This window comes from Centruroides vittatus, unplaced genomic scaffold (genome assembly GCF_030686945.1).
Source record: "Centruroides vittatus isolate TY-2023 unplaced genomic scaffold, ASM3068694v2 contig_1057, whole genome shotgun sequence".
Classification (NCBI taxonomy): domain Eukaryota; kingdom Metazoa; phylum Arthropoda; class Arachnida; order Scorpiones; family Buthidae; genus Centruroides; species Centruroides vittatus.
The window spans coordinates 664,230-681,196 of record NW_027120684.1 but is presented as its reverse complement, the minus strand read 5'-3'; the positions used below and the strand labels follow the sequence as shown (position 1 = coordinate 681,196).

General features: G+C 25.8%; 3 protein-coding genes across 9 annotated transcripts in view; 2 read left to right on the top strand and 1 right to left on the bottom strand.

Annotated features, from left to right (window-relative positions):
- Nucleotides 1-1,264, top strand: part of LOC136972185 (uncharacterized) — a 56,120-nt gene extending 54,856 nt beyond the window's left edge. For all 3 annotated transcript variants that reach the window (XM_067266752.1, XM_067266746.1, XM_067266758.1), the window contains 2 exons: nt 744-868; nt 947-1,264. In XM_067266752.1, coding sequence (XP_067122853.1) covers nt 744-868; nt 947-1,093 — 272 coding nt within the window. In that variant the 3' untranslated portion in view covers nt 1,094-1,264. The remainder of the gene's footprint in view (nt 1-743; nt 869-946) is intronic.
- The window catches only part of LOC136972479 (THAP domain-containing protein 1-like), a 306,926-nt gene that overhangs the window by 174,414 nt on the left and 115,545 nt on the right, over nt 1-16,967 (top strand). The window lies entirely within an intron of this gene.
- Nucleotides 1,623-16,967, bottom strand: part of LOC136972206 (putative leucine-rich repeat-containing protein DDB_G0290503) — a 119,463-nt gene continuing 104,118 nt past the window's right edge. For all 4 annotated transcript variants that reach the window (XM_067266769.1, XM_067266789.1, XM_067266766.1 and 1 more), the window contains one exon: nt 1,623-1,987. In XM_067266769.1, coding sequence (XP_067122870.1) covers nt 1,850-1,987 — 138 coding nt within the window. In that variant the 3' untranslated portion in view covers nt 1,623-1,849. The remainder of the gene's footprint in view (nt 1,988-16,967) is intronic.

Genomic DNA, 16,967 nt, shown 5'->3' with positions numbered 1-16,967 from the left:
TGGGACCAAGCTTCCGTCATCAAGCCGACGAACAATAGACATACAATCAAACATCTAGAAAAGCTAGAAATATATAAAGCCCAAGAAAAAACGGGATGTATCAATCATAGAGACGCGGATTCTTTATCAACCGCATGGAAATCGTTTTATAAAGATAAACAATAACAACATACAAGAGATGCGGCCACGTATTTTTGTTTACATAATTTTATTCATTTATTCTGTATATTAGGCATCATGCGCGATATATTTATAGTTGCGCATGCGCATTTATTATTTTCGTATTTAATTCTATTTTATCGTTCTTTTTTTAATTTGAGTTGTAACTGAAGATGACCGTTGAAAACGATCGAAAACGTTTTTATTTTTGTTAAAACATTTGTGCTGGACAATTAAAGGTGATAATTTTCATATTAAGTACTTTATAGAGCATAAATAATAAGTACATACATTCTATATATATTTATTATTCATAAAGTTCTTATTTTTGTATTGTAAATTAAAAATTATTGTTGTAATTCCTATAAAATAATAAATTAACAGAATATGTTGTAATCAATTACTTTTTAGCAATAATACTAATAATGCAATGAAATTATAAAAAGAAACATTAGTAAGTCACATACTGGGGATGCAGTTTAAACATATGCTACATTGATATTGTTTGAATGTTCTTATTAAAAAGAAAAAAAACTACAAAATATTTAAACATATTTTAACTTTTGTTTAAAATTTTTCAACAGGAAATTATGACATTAATTATCAATCTGTTTCCATTTTACCTACTGAATACTGTAATAGTTCCTATATTGAAGAGAAATCATTGGCCAATTACATTTGTATCAACAACACTAATTCTTTCTGTCAGGTAAGGGATTTTTCTAAGAAATTTAAAATAAGTTTCATTAATTATATATAAATTTTTACATAAGTTTTTTCTTAATAGAGTGGAGCACCCTTGATATGTACAGATACTGATGGATATTGGCAATTGAATGGAATATTAAGATCAAGAACTTGTAACAATATAATGCCAGAAGTTTATATTTCTATTTTATCGCACCTTTCTTGGATACATTCCCTCATTGGTTAACAAGACAACATTGATAAATTTTAGCATTTTACTGAAGGACAATTCAAAAATGAATTTGCCCAAGCACAAATAATTGCCAAGAGATGTACAGGACTTCTTAGGATTCTAATAAATTTTCTTATAATTACACTCTTTAAATGATATGTAGAATAAAATGAATATTTGGACAAATCTAAGAACAAAGCATTTTTTATTTTATTTTTTTTATTTAGAATACAAACTATTAAAAAACTTTCTTCAAACCAGATTTGAATACAGGGAACATGTAATTTGCTTTAATATAAATTAGATTTTTTTTTGCTGTGATGTTTTTTGTGTATTTATCACTAGTGTTTTTGTTAAATTTATTTAAAAATATTAGAAAGCACAGACTATGCAACTACTCTGTATCACTGCAAGTGATCCTTAATGTAATTTGTATTATAGCTTTATAACTGGAAATTCATTTTATCAGTAATTAAAAAGTATCTAGTAATTAAAACATTTTAACAAAAATGTTTTGTCTAATAAAATAATGTGACAATATTAGTTTCTTAATAAAACTGTCTTATTCCACCTCAGGAAAAAAACAAAAAAATACAAAGTGCAAATGTTACAGGGGCTGACACAGAAACCCTAGATGTATACAAGTTTTTAATAGTTAGATTTACCATATGACCATGAAAATAACTATTCATGATCAAAAAATTATAACAAAAATACACAGATGAACAATTACATAACATATGAACTGAAAAATTAAAATGAATACATGTTTTACATACACACATGTTGATTAAAAGGAAATGTCATCGGATGTACACTATGTGATTTCATTTCTATTGTCGAAGTGGGTGCGCACTGTTTTGGATGAGGAGTGCTGTGCTGTAATGAAACTGGAATAACTTGTCCACCCTAAAAAATTTTTAATCATTAAAACACATTTTAATACACATACCACCAAACCAATTTAAAAATTTACCATCTTTTATTTAAGAAAGAGAGAATAAAAAATAAAATTCAGTTTTAGATTCTTAATTACAAGCTTATAAGAACATAATATATTATAAATGTTTTTGCTTAAATTATAAATCTGGAAAATTTTTCTACATTAAATATTTTATATAGGATTAAAATGTTATCAGATACATAAAATGTGTGTATAATCAAAGCCATCTTCATAGCATAATGTTTTGAAATCAGTTTGCTTAAAACCAGATGATTGTTTAATTACAGCATACGCCAGATTCGACAGATCAGAAATTTAATCAGAAATATATCATCTGATAAAAATTAATTATTTAACTATTTGAATGATTTAATAGTAATCATTATATACTGAGAAGTAATAATACAACTTAAATTTACAAAATAGATGAACAATTTAATTATTTCAAAACATTCTTAATTTTATAAGGCAACAAATTGGAAAAAAGCATTTTAACAGGTAAATATGAACTAATTTTTAAAGTCTACATGATCAGGTTCAAAATAACTATGAAATAGATTATGTAATAATCAGATTTAAAGACATGTAAACTAAAAATCTGGAATACTAAAATGAATTTATTCTAAAAGTTGTGGGGTCACAAAATGAACAACGTATATGAAATAAATGTAAGAAAACACGTTTGAACAGTCTATTAGTTTAACTAAAATAAAATTACGCCAAGATTTACTGCCCTTTCAAACTTTTGTTTTCACGTATATCAAAAGGTTCTGGAAGTCATCATTTGCAAATTTGTCCTCATCTACCAATTTACAAACAAGGACTTTCTGAATTCAGTCTCTGTCATACACTGTCCTTTAACTGTACATTTCATGAGAAATGTACTGTATTCCATGTTCTTCAAAAATAGCAAATTGTGTGTCAATCATAGTGGGATGTTGCCATATCTGGTCAAAACATGTAATCCATGGCCTCATCTTGATGCACTCCAAACTATATACTTCTATGTTAATGCAAAGATGGTGCAGTAAAAGCCTGGATTACATGTGAGGGCTTATGGCTACTTAAACCAAAAACTTCATTAGGAACTTTGTATGATGTTTGAACTCACTTCCGGCATAATGGCTTTTCCTTTTATACAGTAAAAACTTTTTATCATCTGCACATTCAGAGTCACCTAGTGTAAAATAAGACTCATCTATAATAACATTCAGGATGTTTTTTGGAGTGCAGATCTTTGTTCGGTTATCAGAGTAAACATGTTTCATTTTCTAACTGCTTCAAAGTACTTGTTATTAGGAAAAGGATTTCTGTAAACAATATTCCCTTCCTTTAATATCCCATGCATGTGTGTGAAATATTTTGAACTTTCAATCTAGCTTACAAAGATGCTACTACCTCAGCTTATCAACAGTGGCATTAGTTAACTGCTTATGGTTTGCTTCATTCATTTTAAATCTTTCTCCATTTCTTTCAGCCCTGTATAATTTTTTCTTCTCTTCTACTGTCTTAATAATATCATATAACATGCATTTTTGGAATGCCCATACATTTAAAATCTTCCACAATGAAAAGTTTACCTTTCATAAAATTTCTAGTATAAAAAATATCCAATAATTTTTCAACATTGTCTTCTTTTAGGCCTGTATTTTTATAAGTGAAACAATTTTCAAAAATATATATAAACATCCCAAGAACCCAATGTATTAATAACCAACCAACCATCAGCCAAATTAATTAGGTAGAAATATAATTTCTGCCTGATTAATTTGGCTGATGGTTGGTTAATTTTCAAAAACTAAAAAAATACTTCAGAATCAAATAAGCAACTTACATGCAATTAGAAAGTCTGCAAATTCAATTTCTTTTTATGCACACACATGCAAAAAAAAAATGATGCAAGTTATTCCAGATTTTTAGTTTATACACTTGTAATTAATTATTATAGTACATACAATGTATGTGAAATTAAGCTAGAAAATGATAACTCAGAATAAGATTTCAATATAAATCTAAAAACTGAAATGAACAGAAAATGTAAATTACTTTAATTCTGATTAATAAAACGACTTTTTAACAGATTTTTCTTGTCTTATATTAAAATCAACTTTATTTAAAAATAATTCCTTTGATTTATGTAAGACAATTACAATATACAACCAGATTCAACAAATGAGCCATTTATTTTGAAAGTGGCCTAAGTCCATTTTTCAAAAAAATCAAACTAGCTGTTTTAATATTTACATTTCTACATTATCTTTTCGTTTTGAAACAAATTATAAATAATATATTTAAAATCACTAAGATTTTGTAAAATGAAAATTAGCTGGTTAATAGAATGTTAAAAATTTTTATTTTTTAAGTGGCTTAAGTCCCATTTTGAGAGTTGCAAACGGATATGGAGTATATTATGTAGTAAAATTTTGAGATAAGAGCTTTATATTTTATTATTAATGTAGTATTACTTGATCAACTCAGATAATGATTTTTTAAATAATAATAATTCCATTGAATATATAATTTGAATATAATGTATCAACACAAACAAGCATCATGTATCCTGAAACATCTAAAATATCTTAGGAATAAAAAGCACATTATAGCTTACAGCGACATGTGAACAGGACAAAACAGAAACATAATAAAAGTAGCTTTGACATGGTTAAAAATTGTCCAATCTGCCAAACATAATGTAGATGTCATTGACCATAAGTTCCTATTATCAGGGCATTCATTTCTACCTAATGATAAAGACTTTGGAGTTGTAGAAATGGTGTTAAGAAAAAACAGGCAATTTATTGTTTGTCCCTAAGGAATATTACAAAGTCATAAAAAAGTGTCAAAAAAATAAGTTCATTCTAAATGAAATGAAATGAGAGGATTTCATTTCAACTAATCTTCTAGAGAATGCAATTTTTAGGTTAAAAAAAATACTAACGGAAAAAGGGTAAATTGGTTAAAAATATGTTAGATGCAATTTTTGAGAACTGAACTGTATAAAATGTTCTATAAGACATCAATGAATGATGATGTATTATTCAAATGCTGGATTTACTACCGCATCAGGGGAGACCAAGAAACTAATAATATTGAGTTGGCACCAACGTACGAAAAAACAAGGCGAATTGCAACACTAAAATACAATGATTTAATAGATCTATTATACTATATACCACCTGCACACCATAATTATTTTAAATCTCTCCTGCATACGAAATTTGAGAACAATGAATAATTAGTTGCAAAATATTATTAATTTTAATGTAACACTTTTAAAATAGTGAATAAAAGTTGAATATTTTTTAATTTTATAACATAAAATAGTATAATTTCTTTTTATCTCAAGGAAAATTTATTTTTTCCATGGACTTACGTCTTTTTAAGAATTAGAAAAGTTATTTCATTAATTTTGAAAGTCCATTTATAGCCATCAAAAACATATCATTCTTTTTTAAAGAATGTTAATAATGCCAATTAGGTTGATAAATTATACACCCTTAGAAACACAAAAACATTATACTACCATTTTATTAGTTACCAACATTTTTAAATTTATTAAAATGCAAACCCTTAAATATCTCGATTTTAACGTAAATGGACTTAGGCCAGTTTCAAAATAAACAGCTCAAATGATAAAGTTAATCTAGAGTGACCATATTATTTATCATTCAAATCAGGACAGTTTTTACAAAAGTGAAAAATGGGTTTAAAAAACTGGATAAACTTAAGATTATTTTTAAAAATTATTTATATATTGACCTATAAAATGATTCTATTTAAATTGTTTTTTCTATTTTTGAGGGGTAGAAACAAGAGAAAACAGGACATATGGCCATCAAATATAAAATAAGCTTTTAGAACATCCTTGGTATTGTTAAGCTTTGCATTTATCTTTGCCACAACCACACCCCACACATAGTAGTCAAGGGGATTACAGTCGGGGCCACAAGCCAGGAGACCAAAGCATGATCCTTCAGTTTTCTGTCCTTGTTGATAGTCGGTTTCAAGATTCCACTTGATGTTTTAAAATGCACTAAAACATAATAGTACATATTTTTTTCATGTTCTATAATTTATAATTGATAATGTTGCCCTATTTTCATGTGGGACTAAAATTACAACAGCCCTATCTGACTGAAGGGATGCACAGTGTAGAAATTTGCACCATAATTTAGCATATGCTTGACATAGTTATGCATCAACAGAAGATCTATAGTGAATGTCCTATTATTTTTGAAATAATTGGCCAGAGAGAGACTTTTTTACTATCCTGGATATAAATCCCTGTTACAATAAATAAAGGCTAGTTTTCCAAATATGACTATTGTTAAAAATTAAGTTTTCTAAAATTACTATTAAATTTCATTGTTTTTCAGAGAATACTTAGAAACATTTATTACTTCTTTCACTTTAATTCACTCAGATAATATAAAAATCATTATATAAATTAATGATTTATATTATCAATATAAATCCAATATTATTATTTATTTACTAACTTAAACTAAAATTTAAGGGGATACTTAGTGATTGGTAATGTTGGTTGGCATGTTGTATTGTCTTTCTATCCAGTGAAATTTGAATTTATAGTGAGTACTTTATTTTGAAGATGTAATTGTCTTAGTCTTATTTATTGATAATTCTATTTATTTTATTATAGTTACTATAGTTGTATTATACAAATGCAAGGATTTAGTTTACACTTGAGAACCATAAGAGTCCGGTATTTAGATCTTAGGAGGAAGTGAGACTACTCACAATTCCTTCAGGCTGAAACGTCAGTATTAAAAATTCTTTAAAGAACCTTCTAAAATAAAACTCTAGTTAGTCCTCACTCATATACAGACTAATGTTTTCGATCCTCTCCTCTGGATCTTTATCAGGTCAACATCTTTTAGGATCGAAATGCTTTGATTATCTTTGCAAATGCTATGTTTCAATCATCATTGCATTTTTTAAATGTTTTCCACTTCTATTATATGTTTAAAGGTTTAAAACCTTTCAGTGACATTGATGTAATAACAATAATTCTTGCATTTGTTGCAGTTTTTAAAAATAATTATAATCATTGTATTGGTTGCAGTTTTTAAAGTCTACCAAACATAAGACCACAATTTTTCTTCTTTGAAATTAATACTTGTCCCTTGTTTCTCAGATTTATAAATGTCTAGTGCTTCCAGTGCTCTGATATAATCAAATTGCCAGGATCATCTTATGATGGAGGCATTCTGTAGATCGGCATGGATGTCATTATCCAAGGCATAAATGGATAAGGTGATATGTTTCTTGTTTGTGGTGTCATAATTATGTTCTGCTAATCTTTTTGTAGAGAGTGCATGGTAGAATTGATGTATTCTAATTCTTGGTGGATTTTCTAGTTTGTTATTGGAATCTGATATATTCCTAGTAAGCAGAAATGATTGGCCATGTCCTTGCCATCACGTAATAGGTTATATTTAATAGAATTGCACATATATGCTATTTTAAGTTTCTTAAGTTTTCCTATTTCTCTATATACATTCTTCAAAATATGATTATATTCCACTACTATAAGGCCAATCGATACCAGTATAGAACACACACTGGTATTTTGTTCTTTATTTCTGCTACCACCTCCATCTTCCTTGGTTTTACCTATTCCATTGTTTCTGTTCATATATGCTTTGACTAACATTCAGATAAGGATTTTCTTGTAATCATTTTTTTAAGAGGAGGTGTGACATTATGTTTTTGAGTGATTGTAACTCGATGGAAGATTCATATTCTAACTTATTTCAATGAAGTCCAATCCTATTTTTTAGATTATATAAATTCATACACCTGTGTCTTTATCTTATAGTATAGTATTTAAAATGTCTACTCAGACTTACTGTGGAAAATAAAGACTGTTTGTAATTCATCCAACACAACCGTAATTACTTCAGTTAATCACATTTGTAAATCTTCAAACGTTTTCGACCCATTCTGGGTCTTCCTCAACTAACGTGATTAACTGGAGTAATTAAGGTTGTGTTGGATGAATTATATATTCCTCCAGTTTTTGTTTGGTGTTCGTTTGGATTTAAGACACTTTGTTTTTTCTGATAAGCTTTCTTAACTTTTGCTGAACAAAGACATCGGTATAATATGTCCTGTTAATAAAATACATCCGAGTAGACATTTTAAATACTATACTATATACAATACAATTAATGGGATCTTTGTTAATCATGTGTTATGCTATGTTTATTTAGTTTAATGGTTTAGAAAAAATAAACATTTTCAATTTGTGATATCTGTAAATTTTGAGAATTAAAAACAATGTATTCTCAAGTAATAGAAGTTTAATCCCTGTTACAATAAATGAACATTTGATTTGATTTGATTTAAGAAAGTAAAATTTAACAGTCTGATGCATAGATTTTCCTCAAAATAAATTCATACTACACAAAGCTATTTCAGACCTCATACCAATTTATATTTAGATATCACTTATTAAAAAATATATAAATATTACTGTATGATATATTGAGATTATAGTAAGAAACATATTTTTGGATATAAAATACATAAGAAATTTATTTTATATTTTCAAATTCCTCTGCACCAACAAAATAAATGCTGTATATATTTCATCTAAATAAACATTCCACATCACTGATATACTTACCACTCCATTTACAATAATAATAAATTAATGCCAAAAATTTTAATACTAATTCATATTTTCTAAATCTATAAACTGATATTAATTTATTAATATTTAACATTAATAACATGTTATTTATTCTATACTTTAATTATAATTTATTGAATATATACTTGAATAATAAAAATAACAGAAATTAAAGAAAGTCTCTTCAATCTAACTTAGTTTCAGAAGTTGAAAGATGATATTTTAATATAATCATCAAGACAACTTACCTACATATTATTATATATTCGCAAGTTCTAGGTTTCTTTTAAGATATAAATTTCCAAAGAAAATAGCTTTAAAAATATGATTTCATTTGCAAATTAAATTATTTCTTTAATTAATTTGTTAATATCATTTGCAAATTATTTCTGAATTGTCTATTATTGTTTGCCATGCATTTCAATAAAAATTAATATGTAAATATGTGGAGTTTTCCAATGAGAACTTCCCACACCATTTATTGGCATTCCTGAAGATATAATTATAATTAAAAACTAAATTTTTTTTAGGAATTGAATAAAAAGTCATCTTTTCTCTCACTGTTTTTTAGAAAAATTGCTTAATTTCTATTTTGATGACAGACAAATATATATAATGATGAAAATGATAACATTTTAATAAAATTGAAAAATTTCATATTTTTAATAAGATCTGTGTAAATAGTCTTTCAGATGTATGCATCTATGCAAGCTTCGATATGTCATCATCTCCCATGAAGTATAGGAAGTCACATGTCTTCACATTTATTTAGTATTTCAAACAGACTGTTTTGCAATAAAATATTCTTCTCTTCTTAATATTTTTACTACTTTTGTAGAAAATACTGTTTCAATGATGCTGTTATTTGAATGTAACTTTATAAACTGCATATGATCATTCATGCATGATTAATAATATATATTTTAGCTTCAGCTAACTGTTGTAGAACACCTATATTATATAAATTCATAAAGTCTGATCTGAATTTACTTGTAATCTTGCTATTTTCACTTTAGTTTTATTATTTTGTGCCTTTTTGTTTCCGTGAGAACAGGAAGTTATCTTTTCCAAATTTCTTCTTACAAATAACGGTTTTTCACCTAGAGGCAGTCAAAGTGACACACTTTATTTATGAGCATAGTCTACAATAGACATATTAAATAATTTTCTATTATTAATTACTAAATTTACTGATTGTATTTAAATGCTCAGCCTTAAAATGTTATCATAAAAATTTTTTTTATGTTCAAATTTGTCAAGAATTAAAATTATTAAAATTATGTTTACAATTTAAACTTGACAAATCTGAATATCAAATAATGATTATAAATATTAAAACAACTTTAAAATAACTCAAAATTTTAAATATTTAAAATAAAAACAAAAAAATGGAATTAAAGCTATGAAGTAAATTTAACATACAATGTAAACATAAATAAAATTCAAATAAAAAGTGTATATTGAAATTATCATTAAATAATGCTCTAGCAAAATTGTAAAATAAATTTACACTAAGTTAAATACAGTTTAGTTTAAAAAACTTCAAGACTGTTTATTAGTTGTAATTTAGTTTAAATTTAGATGAGAATTATGATTCATATGATAAAATACTTAAAAACTTCACCTTCCTAGAAATACTGAACCATTATTTAAAATACAACTAACAATGATAAAATCCAACATCCTTATAACAAACTTATATTAATGTTATGATGTTTTATGATTAAAAACGTCTGTTATAAAATGATATTGATATACAAAAAAAGTTATAATAATTTCTCATTATCAGTGAATTATTTAACATAATTTTTAATTTAGGTTTTTAACTTCTCTCATTCACATATGTACATAAACAAACATTGTTTAATGTAAAATTATTACATGTAACAATTGTTAATTAAAGAAGTATATAAACATTTTTTTTGGCATTTTAGATTATGATATCAATTTAATTTATTCTGTGTTGTTGTCTATTTTGATGATAAGAAGAAATTATACAATTCTTTATTAAGCAACAAAGTATAATAATTTCACAAAAATTATGAATATTAATATAAACAGCATAATTATTTTAAATTTTAGTAATTTTTTCAAATAGATTTGATAATTGCTGTAATTAAAATAAGGGTGAGAAGCCTGAATAACAATAAAATCCAGATAGGTACCAAGTAGTTAAGGCAAAGAAAAGAAAGCATTTCATTGTGAATATATACATATAATATTTAATCTATGTAATAAAAATATATAAGTAACTTAAATCCAAAAATTAGGATTAAAACAGAAAATAAAAATAAATTAAAAATAATAAATTTTTAAAATAATCAGGAATTTATATTATGATTTAAAAAACAATAAATTCCTGATTAAACAAAATATAAATTGATTAGGTCCTTGACAATTGACAATTTTAAAAAATTTTCATACTAAGTATTATTTCATATTCTTGCATAAGAACCTTTGATAAAAATTTTGTATTTTGTGAAACCTATAAAAGCTTTATTTATATGATATTTAGATGTGAAAAACATAAATTTCCTAGAAACCAAGAATTCTATATCTATATTATGTACAATACATGCAGACAAATCTTTTTATTTTGAACACTAGCAAAAATAAATTATCCATTTTTGAACATTAGACTACTTTTCTGCAAATTTGCAGTATTCATCAGTATTCCAAATTCTTTGAAAATATTAAATATTCATTTTTTCTTTACTTTTTCATTTCTTTAACCAATTTTTTAAGTTAAACTTTCATAAGTTTTGAGCTTAGATATTGTAAAAACATAGCTAAATAACTCTGCTATCTATTCAATAGATACAACATTTGTATCTGTTTCTGACATGTAACAATTTCATCCATGCTTGAGGAGCGTAAGTCCTCCACAATGACACAAAAAAAATTAAAAATTTATTTATTTGAAATGTTGTTTTTAAAAAAGATTTATGATGATTTTTCAGACTGGCTGTACACAATACCTTTATCATGCAAATGTTAATAAAAGTTATTTACACATTACTCAAATATTTTTCAGTTAGCCTCCTTTTTGGCACTTTTGGATCTTCCACTGTTTTCATAAACCAAATTTATACTGAAAAATTTTAAATTAACTACATTATTTAATGTTAATTTAAATACAAATTTCAAAAAAATAACAGGTTTAAATAATCCAATCCAATAATTATCCAATAATTCAAATTACTATAAGAAAAGAAACCATACACTAAATTCCAGCAATATTTACTTCAAAAAACAAATGTTTTCAGCCTTCTTGTTATGCCTGCATTTGTAAAACACAGTATAAAAGACATGATGCAGGCATAACAAGAAGGCTGAAAACATTTGTTTTTTTGAAGTAAATATTGCTGGAATTTAGTGTATGGTTACTTCTTTTCTTATAGTATTCCCAGTTTTAGTTTTCATAACTTTTTTGTAATTCAAATTAATCAAGTTAGAATTAATCAGATCCAACTATGTATCAATTAATAATTTTTGTTGTCATATAAAGTAGCTATGACTATTTTTGAATTTTATTTCATTGTGTGAATAAAGATTTTTTATCACTGGGGGGTTAATTTTCATAATTTCCAGATAACTAAAATACTTATTACTTAATTGCCTACAATAATACTTCTGAAATCTTTTTATATATAATTAATGTAAGAAATACAATCAGCATAAATTTATTTTAGCTTTCATTGTCTGATATAAATAATTTATATTTTTTATTTAAGTAGAATATCTTTATTTATTTTAAAGTTTAAAAAATTTTAAAAATAGATTTATATTATTATTGTTTAAATAAGGTAACTAATCATAACAATACAGATAAAATATTTGAAAAATTTGATTAATTTGGTTTCATTTCAAATGTTATTGACTTTTATTCTGTCAGTAAATAAATAAATATATATATATATATATATATATATATATATATGCAAGTTTTATAATAGATAACTGATATCAATAAATTTTAAGTTATTTTACAAAAGCATATATATCAGGTCAGTCCTTCAGTTCATGCATATTTTTATCTACAAAAAAAAATAGCAAAAAATTTTAATTAAATTTTATTTCAATCTATAATGTATTCACCATTATTTTGTACAATTTCTTGCCATCTTGATGGTAGCTTTTTAATCCCGTCTTCGTAAAATGATTTCGGTTTTGAATCAAAATATTCAGAAATAGCCTTTTTTACATTGTTCTCATCCTCAAAAGTTTTCCCTTTTAAAAAATTCTGCAAACTGCGAAAAAGATGATAATCACTGGGAGCAATATCTGGCGAATATAGTGGATGAGGTAAAATTTCCCAGTTGTAGCTTTCAAGTTTCTGTACAGTTATTTTTGCAGCTTGTGGTCTGGCATTGTTATGCTGCAAGAGAACCTGCTTTCTGTTCACTAACGACAGTCAACTTTTTTTCAATTTTTCATTTAAACGCTCTAATCGCTCACAATACATTTGAGCTGTAATTGTTTGATTAGGTTCTAACAGCTCAAAGTGAATTACACCTGACCATTGTCTTTTTCTCATCACATTATTACAGAGGATCCATTTTTCGTCTCCAGTAACCAGCCTACCAAGAAACGGTTCTAAAGCAATACAGGATAAAAGAGACGTGCAAATGTTTACACATTGTTGTCGGTTAGCTATTGACAGTTCATGTGGTATCCATTTCTCTGGCTTTGAAACTTTTCCGATTTGTTGTCGGTGTCTATGAACAGTTCCATGGGATGAATTTAAACGTTCCACAATTTCATCAACTGTTAAAGATGGTTCTGCTTCAACTAGTGCAGAGAGAGCATCATCATCAAAGTCAACGGGTCTTCCAGTACAAGCCTTATCCTCCACACTAAAATCATTGTTTCTAAATCTTTCAAACCACTTCTGCGCAGTCCTTGCACTAATTACAATTTGATTATGTACAGTATTTATTTTTTTGGCTGCATTTGTAGCATTCTCACCACTTAAAAATAAAAAGTATAAAACATGTCTTTCATATTCATTGGTTACTTCCATTTTAACGAAAATAAACAACTGAAATGTTCACAATTCTGAACAGTATTATATGAATGACATCCAATTTAACACTTCAGTGTAAAAATTATCACATTAGACTGACATTTTTAACAGCAAAACAAAATTTTTCTCAAGGTCATAAAAATGCGCATGGACTTATGGACTGACCTTATATATATATATATATATATATATATATATATATATATATAATATATAATGCTGTCTTTTTCTCATGCAATCAGCAATTCCTTAACTGATAAGGAAAGATAATACTTTTGGAAGCCAATCAAGAAAAATGTTCAGGATATTGTATATCCTAAGAGAATGACCATAAATATTCAAGAAAGAATAGTATCAATTAGTGTTTTACACACTAAATAGCAATAAGAAAGCAATTAAGACATTGATATATGTATATGGCAAAAATATTAAATTCCAACGTTATATGAAACTATATTTATCAATTTTATTTAAAAAATAACTGTCTTGAATAGTAGCCACATCTATTATTTGAGTATTTTGGAATACTTAGGGAAACAATGTAAAATTAATAAATACAGACAGACCTCGCTTAACACTGATTCAATACAATACAGTCTGCTCAAAGCCTTAAAAAAAGCTCAAAATTTATACTGATTCAAATTATCGCTGCATTTAATTGATTCATATATAATATGACAATTTACAAACATGAATCAATCAGCTAAACGTGGCAATTCATCACAGCACTACTTTCCTTAAATCTATGTTTGTTTTGTGCAATTTCGGAAAAAATATATTATGGATGCCAGAGGAAATATAGACTTCGCTTGGCAAGAATTAACTGATAAATGCATGAATGGAGTGCAGAAGAAGTTATGGCTGAAGGTATCCAAGAATTCTCAATGAGAAGAGCCTATCACTATATCATTAAGTTAACCAAATTGTCAACCTAATCGATACAGCAGGACTAGGAGATGTAGACGAGCAGGATATTAAGGAGGTAAATTAAAAATGGGCATCAAATGCAAAGGATATAATAACTGTCCTCAAATAGTAACCACAAAGAAAAATGCAGTTTAAAATAGTAGTTGTAACTATTATCTGAATAAAACATGAACATTTTCCACTATTGTTACTGATTTTGGTGCTTTTTCCTGCTTGATTTACATATTACTTTCATGTACAATTATATATCATGTCACGTCATGTATCATGTACTTTTCATGTACAATTATTTGTACTAATTCTATCATTATTTGTTATTTATTAATAAAACATGACAGCATAAACTGTCTTATTTTGTAATGGTATTTCTAGATTTTTATTCAAACTGTCTTTTTTCTTGTTATATAAGTCCTTTTTTTTCATTTGATATGACTTTTTATAATTAACTGTTTGAAAAACAAACTTGCCAAATCATTTTCTCCTCAGAGTTCTAAAAATTTTCATGTTTATTGCATAAAATCACTTGATAAAAACCTATATATATGTTTTCTACATTTAGCAATAACATTACATATGCAATTCTTAATAAATTTTCAAAAATATAATTTATTTAACAACAGAAAAAACTTCAAGTTTGTCAAAAAAACAAAAATATATAATAAATGTAATACATAAAAATTAAATTTAGGTACTTATAAAGACAACAGTTTTTAATTTTTAACCAAAGTAACATTAGTAAAGTTTGTATTTTGAAAAATATCTTTAAAGAGGTAAACCAAATTTTAAAAAAATTATATTTGTTCATAACATTTCTGCTTCTTTATGATATACAGTAAAATACAATTCATTGCTCTTGAAGATCAAATTAATTTTTTAAATTGTGTATATCTGAATTTTTGATTACCAAATGATTTCTCTTTTATATCTTTCAATATGTTGGGTGAAAAATAACTACATGAAAAATCGAGTGAAGTTAAAAAATAAAATTTTACTAGAACAATGCTTGCTTTAAATATAATAAATATTAAATTAAATGATTTAAGCCTTGTTTCTGAACCATGTATTAAAAATTTATTTTACAATATAGAACTTAAAGTCTAGTATATAAAGTTCAAACTCACACCATCTTTATGATTCATAATTAACAGTTACATGGCTGTTAACCTAAGAGATTATTTAAAATAGCTTATGAACAACAATTTGATTAATTCCTTAATCCAAATATTTTTTACAAGTTTTCAAATATCTTAAATTTTTCCTTATTTTTCTTTTCCTTTAAGAAATTCTACATTTACCTCAAGTTTAATTTTATTTACTGACCTTAACCAAGGCAAGATTCTAGAAAAAATAGATATTTATAAGCATTTCCATGACCATGAATGCATTGATTTTAAAGATGCTCGCTTTCTAACATATGGAAAATCAAGGTCAATGTTTTTTATAAACGTATATTATTTATTTTATGTAATATCTCTAATTTTTTATATGATATGTTTAATTTTATGCATTCATTTGTCAAATTTATACATGTTCTAACTATAAATTCAAGCTTAATTTGATTACAGAATAAAACATAAGGTATAGTCTGATGACAGTCATCATCAGTTCGATTCAAAGAATTGCTTACTACAATAGAAGCTTTAATTCACTGAAGAAACTCAAACTACATGGCTTATATTTTTTTATTCCAAAAATATGATAAAATGTTACTGACCAAGACAGTGCTTACATTTTTGAATAAAGGTTTAATTATGTAGAGAATTTTTGTTTCATCTTAAAAATTCCTTATGTAAAATTTAAGTTTCCAAAACTCTCCAATAGTTAATAATTAAATATATGACATGTAACTGTAAGATGGCATGCTAAACCATATTTAAATATTTAAAAGGGAGTTGTTATCTTATTTTTAAAAATCTAAATAATGAAATTCAATACTTTAACTTCAAATCTACACTTGAAATGTATTTTTAATGCCCATAAGTGACATCCTTTCCCATATTGGTTCTAATGTGTCTTTCAAAGTACAGCTGTTCTATTTTCACTAATTTCTCTAAATCTTTCAGAAAATCCAATCCATTCTCCTCTCAATATTTCTCCCAATTTATAAGTATAAATATATTATGACCTTAGGTATAATTACTTTTATATTAAAAATTATTTTAAAAATTGTATTAGTATTCTTCAGAGTTGAATTTCTTTAAAATACAGATTTTGAATCTTTCAAATAAAAAAGAGGAATTTTATTTTCAATACATGATTGATATTTCATCAATAGTTTTTTAAAATACCATACATTTCTGTACAGTCCATGTGTTGGATAAATAGGATAAAAAGCATT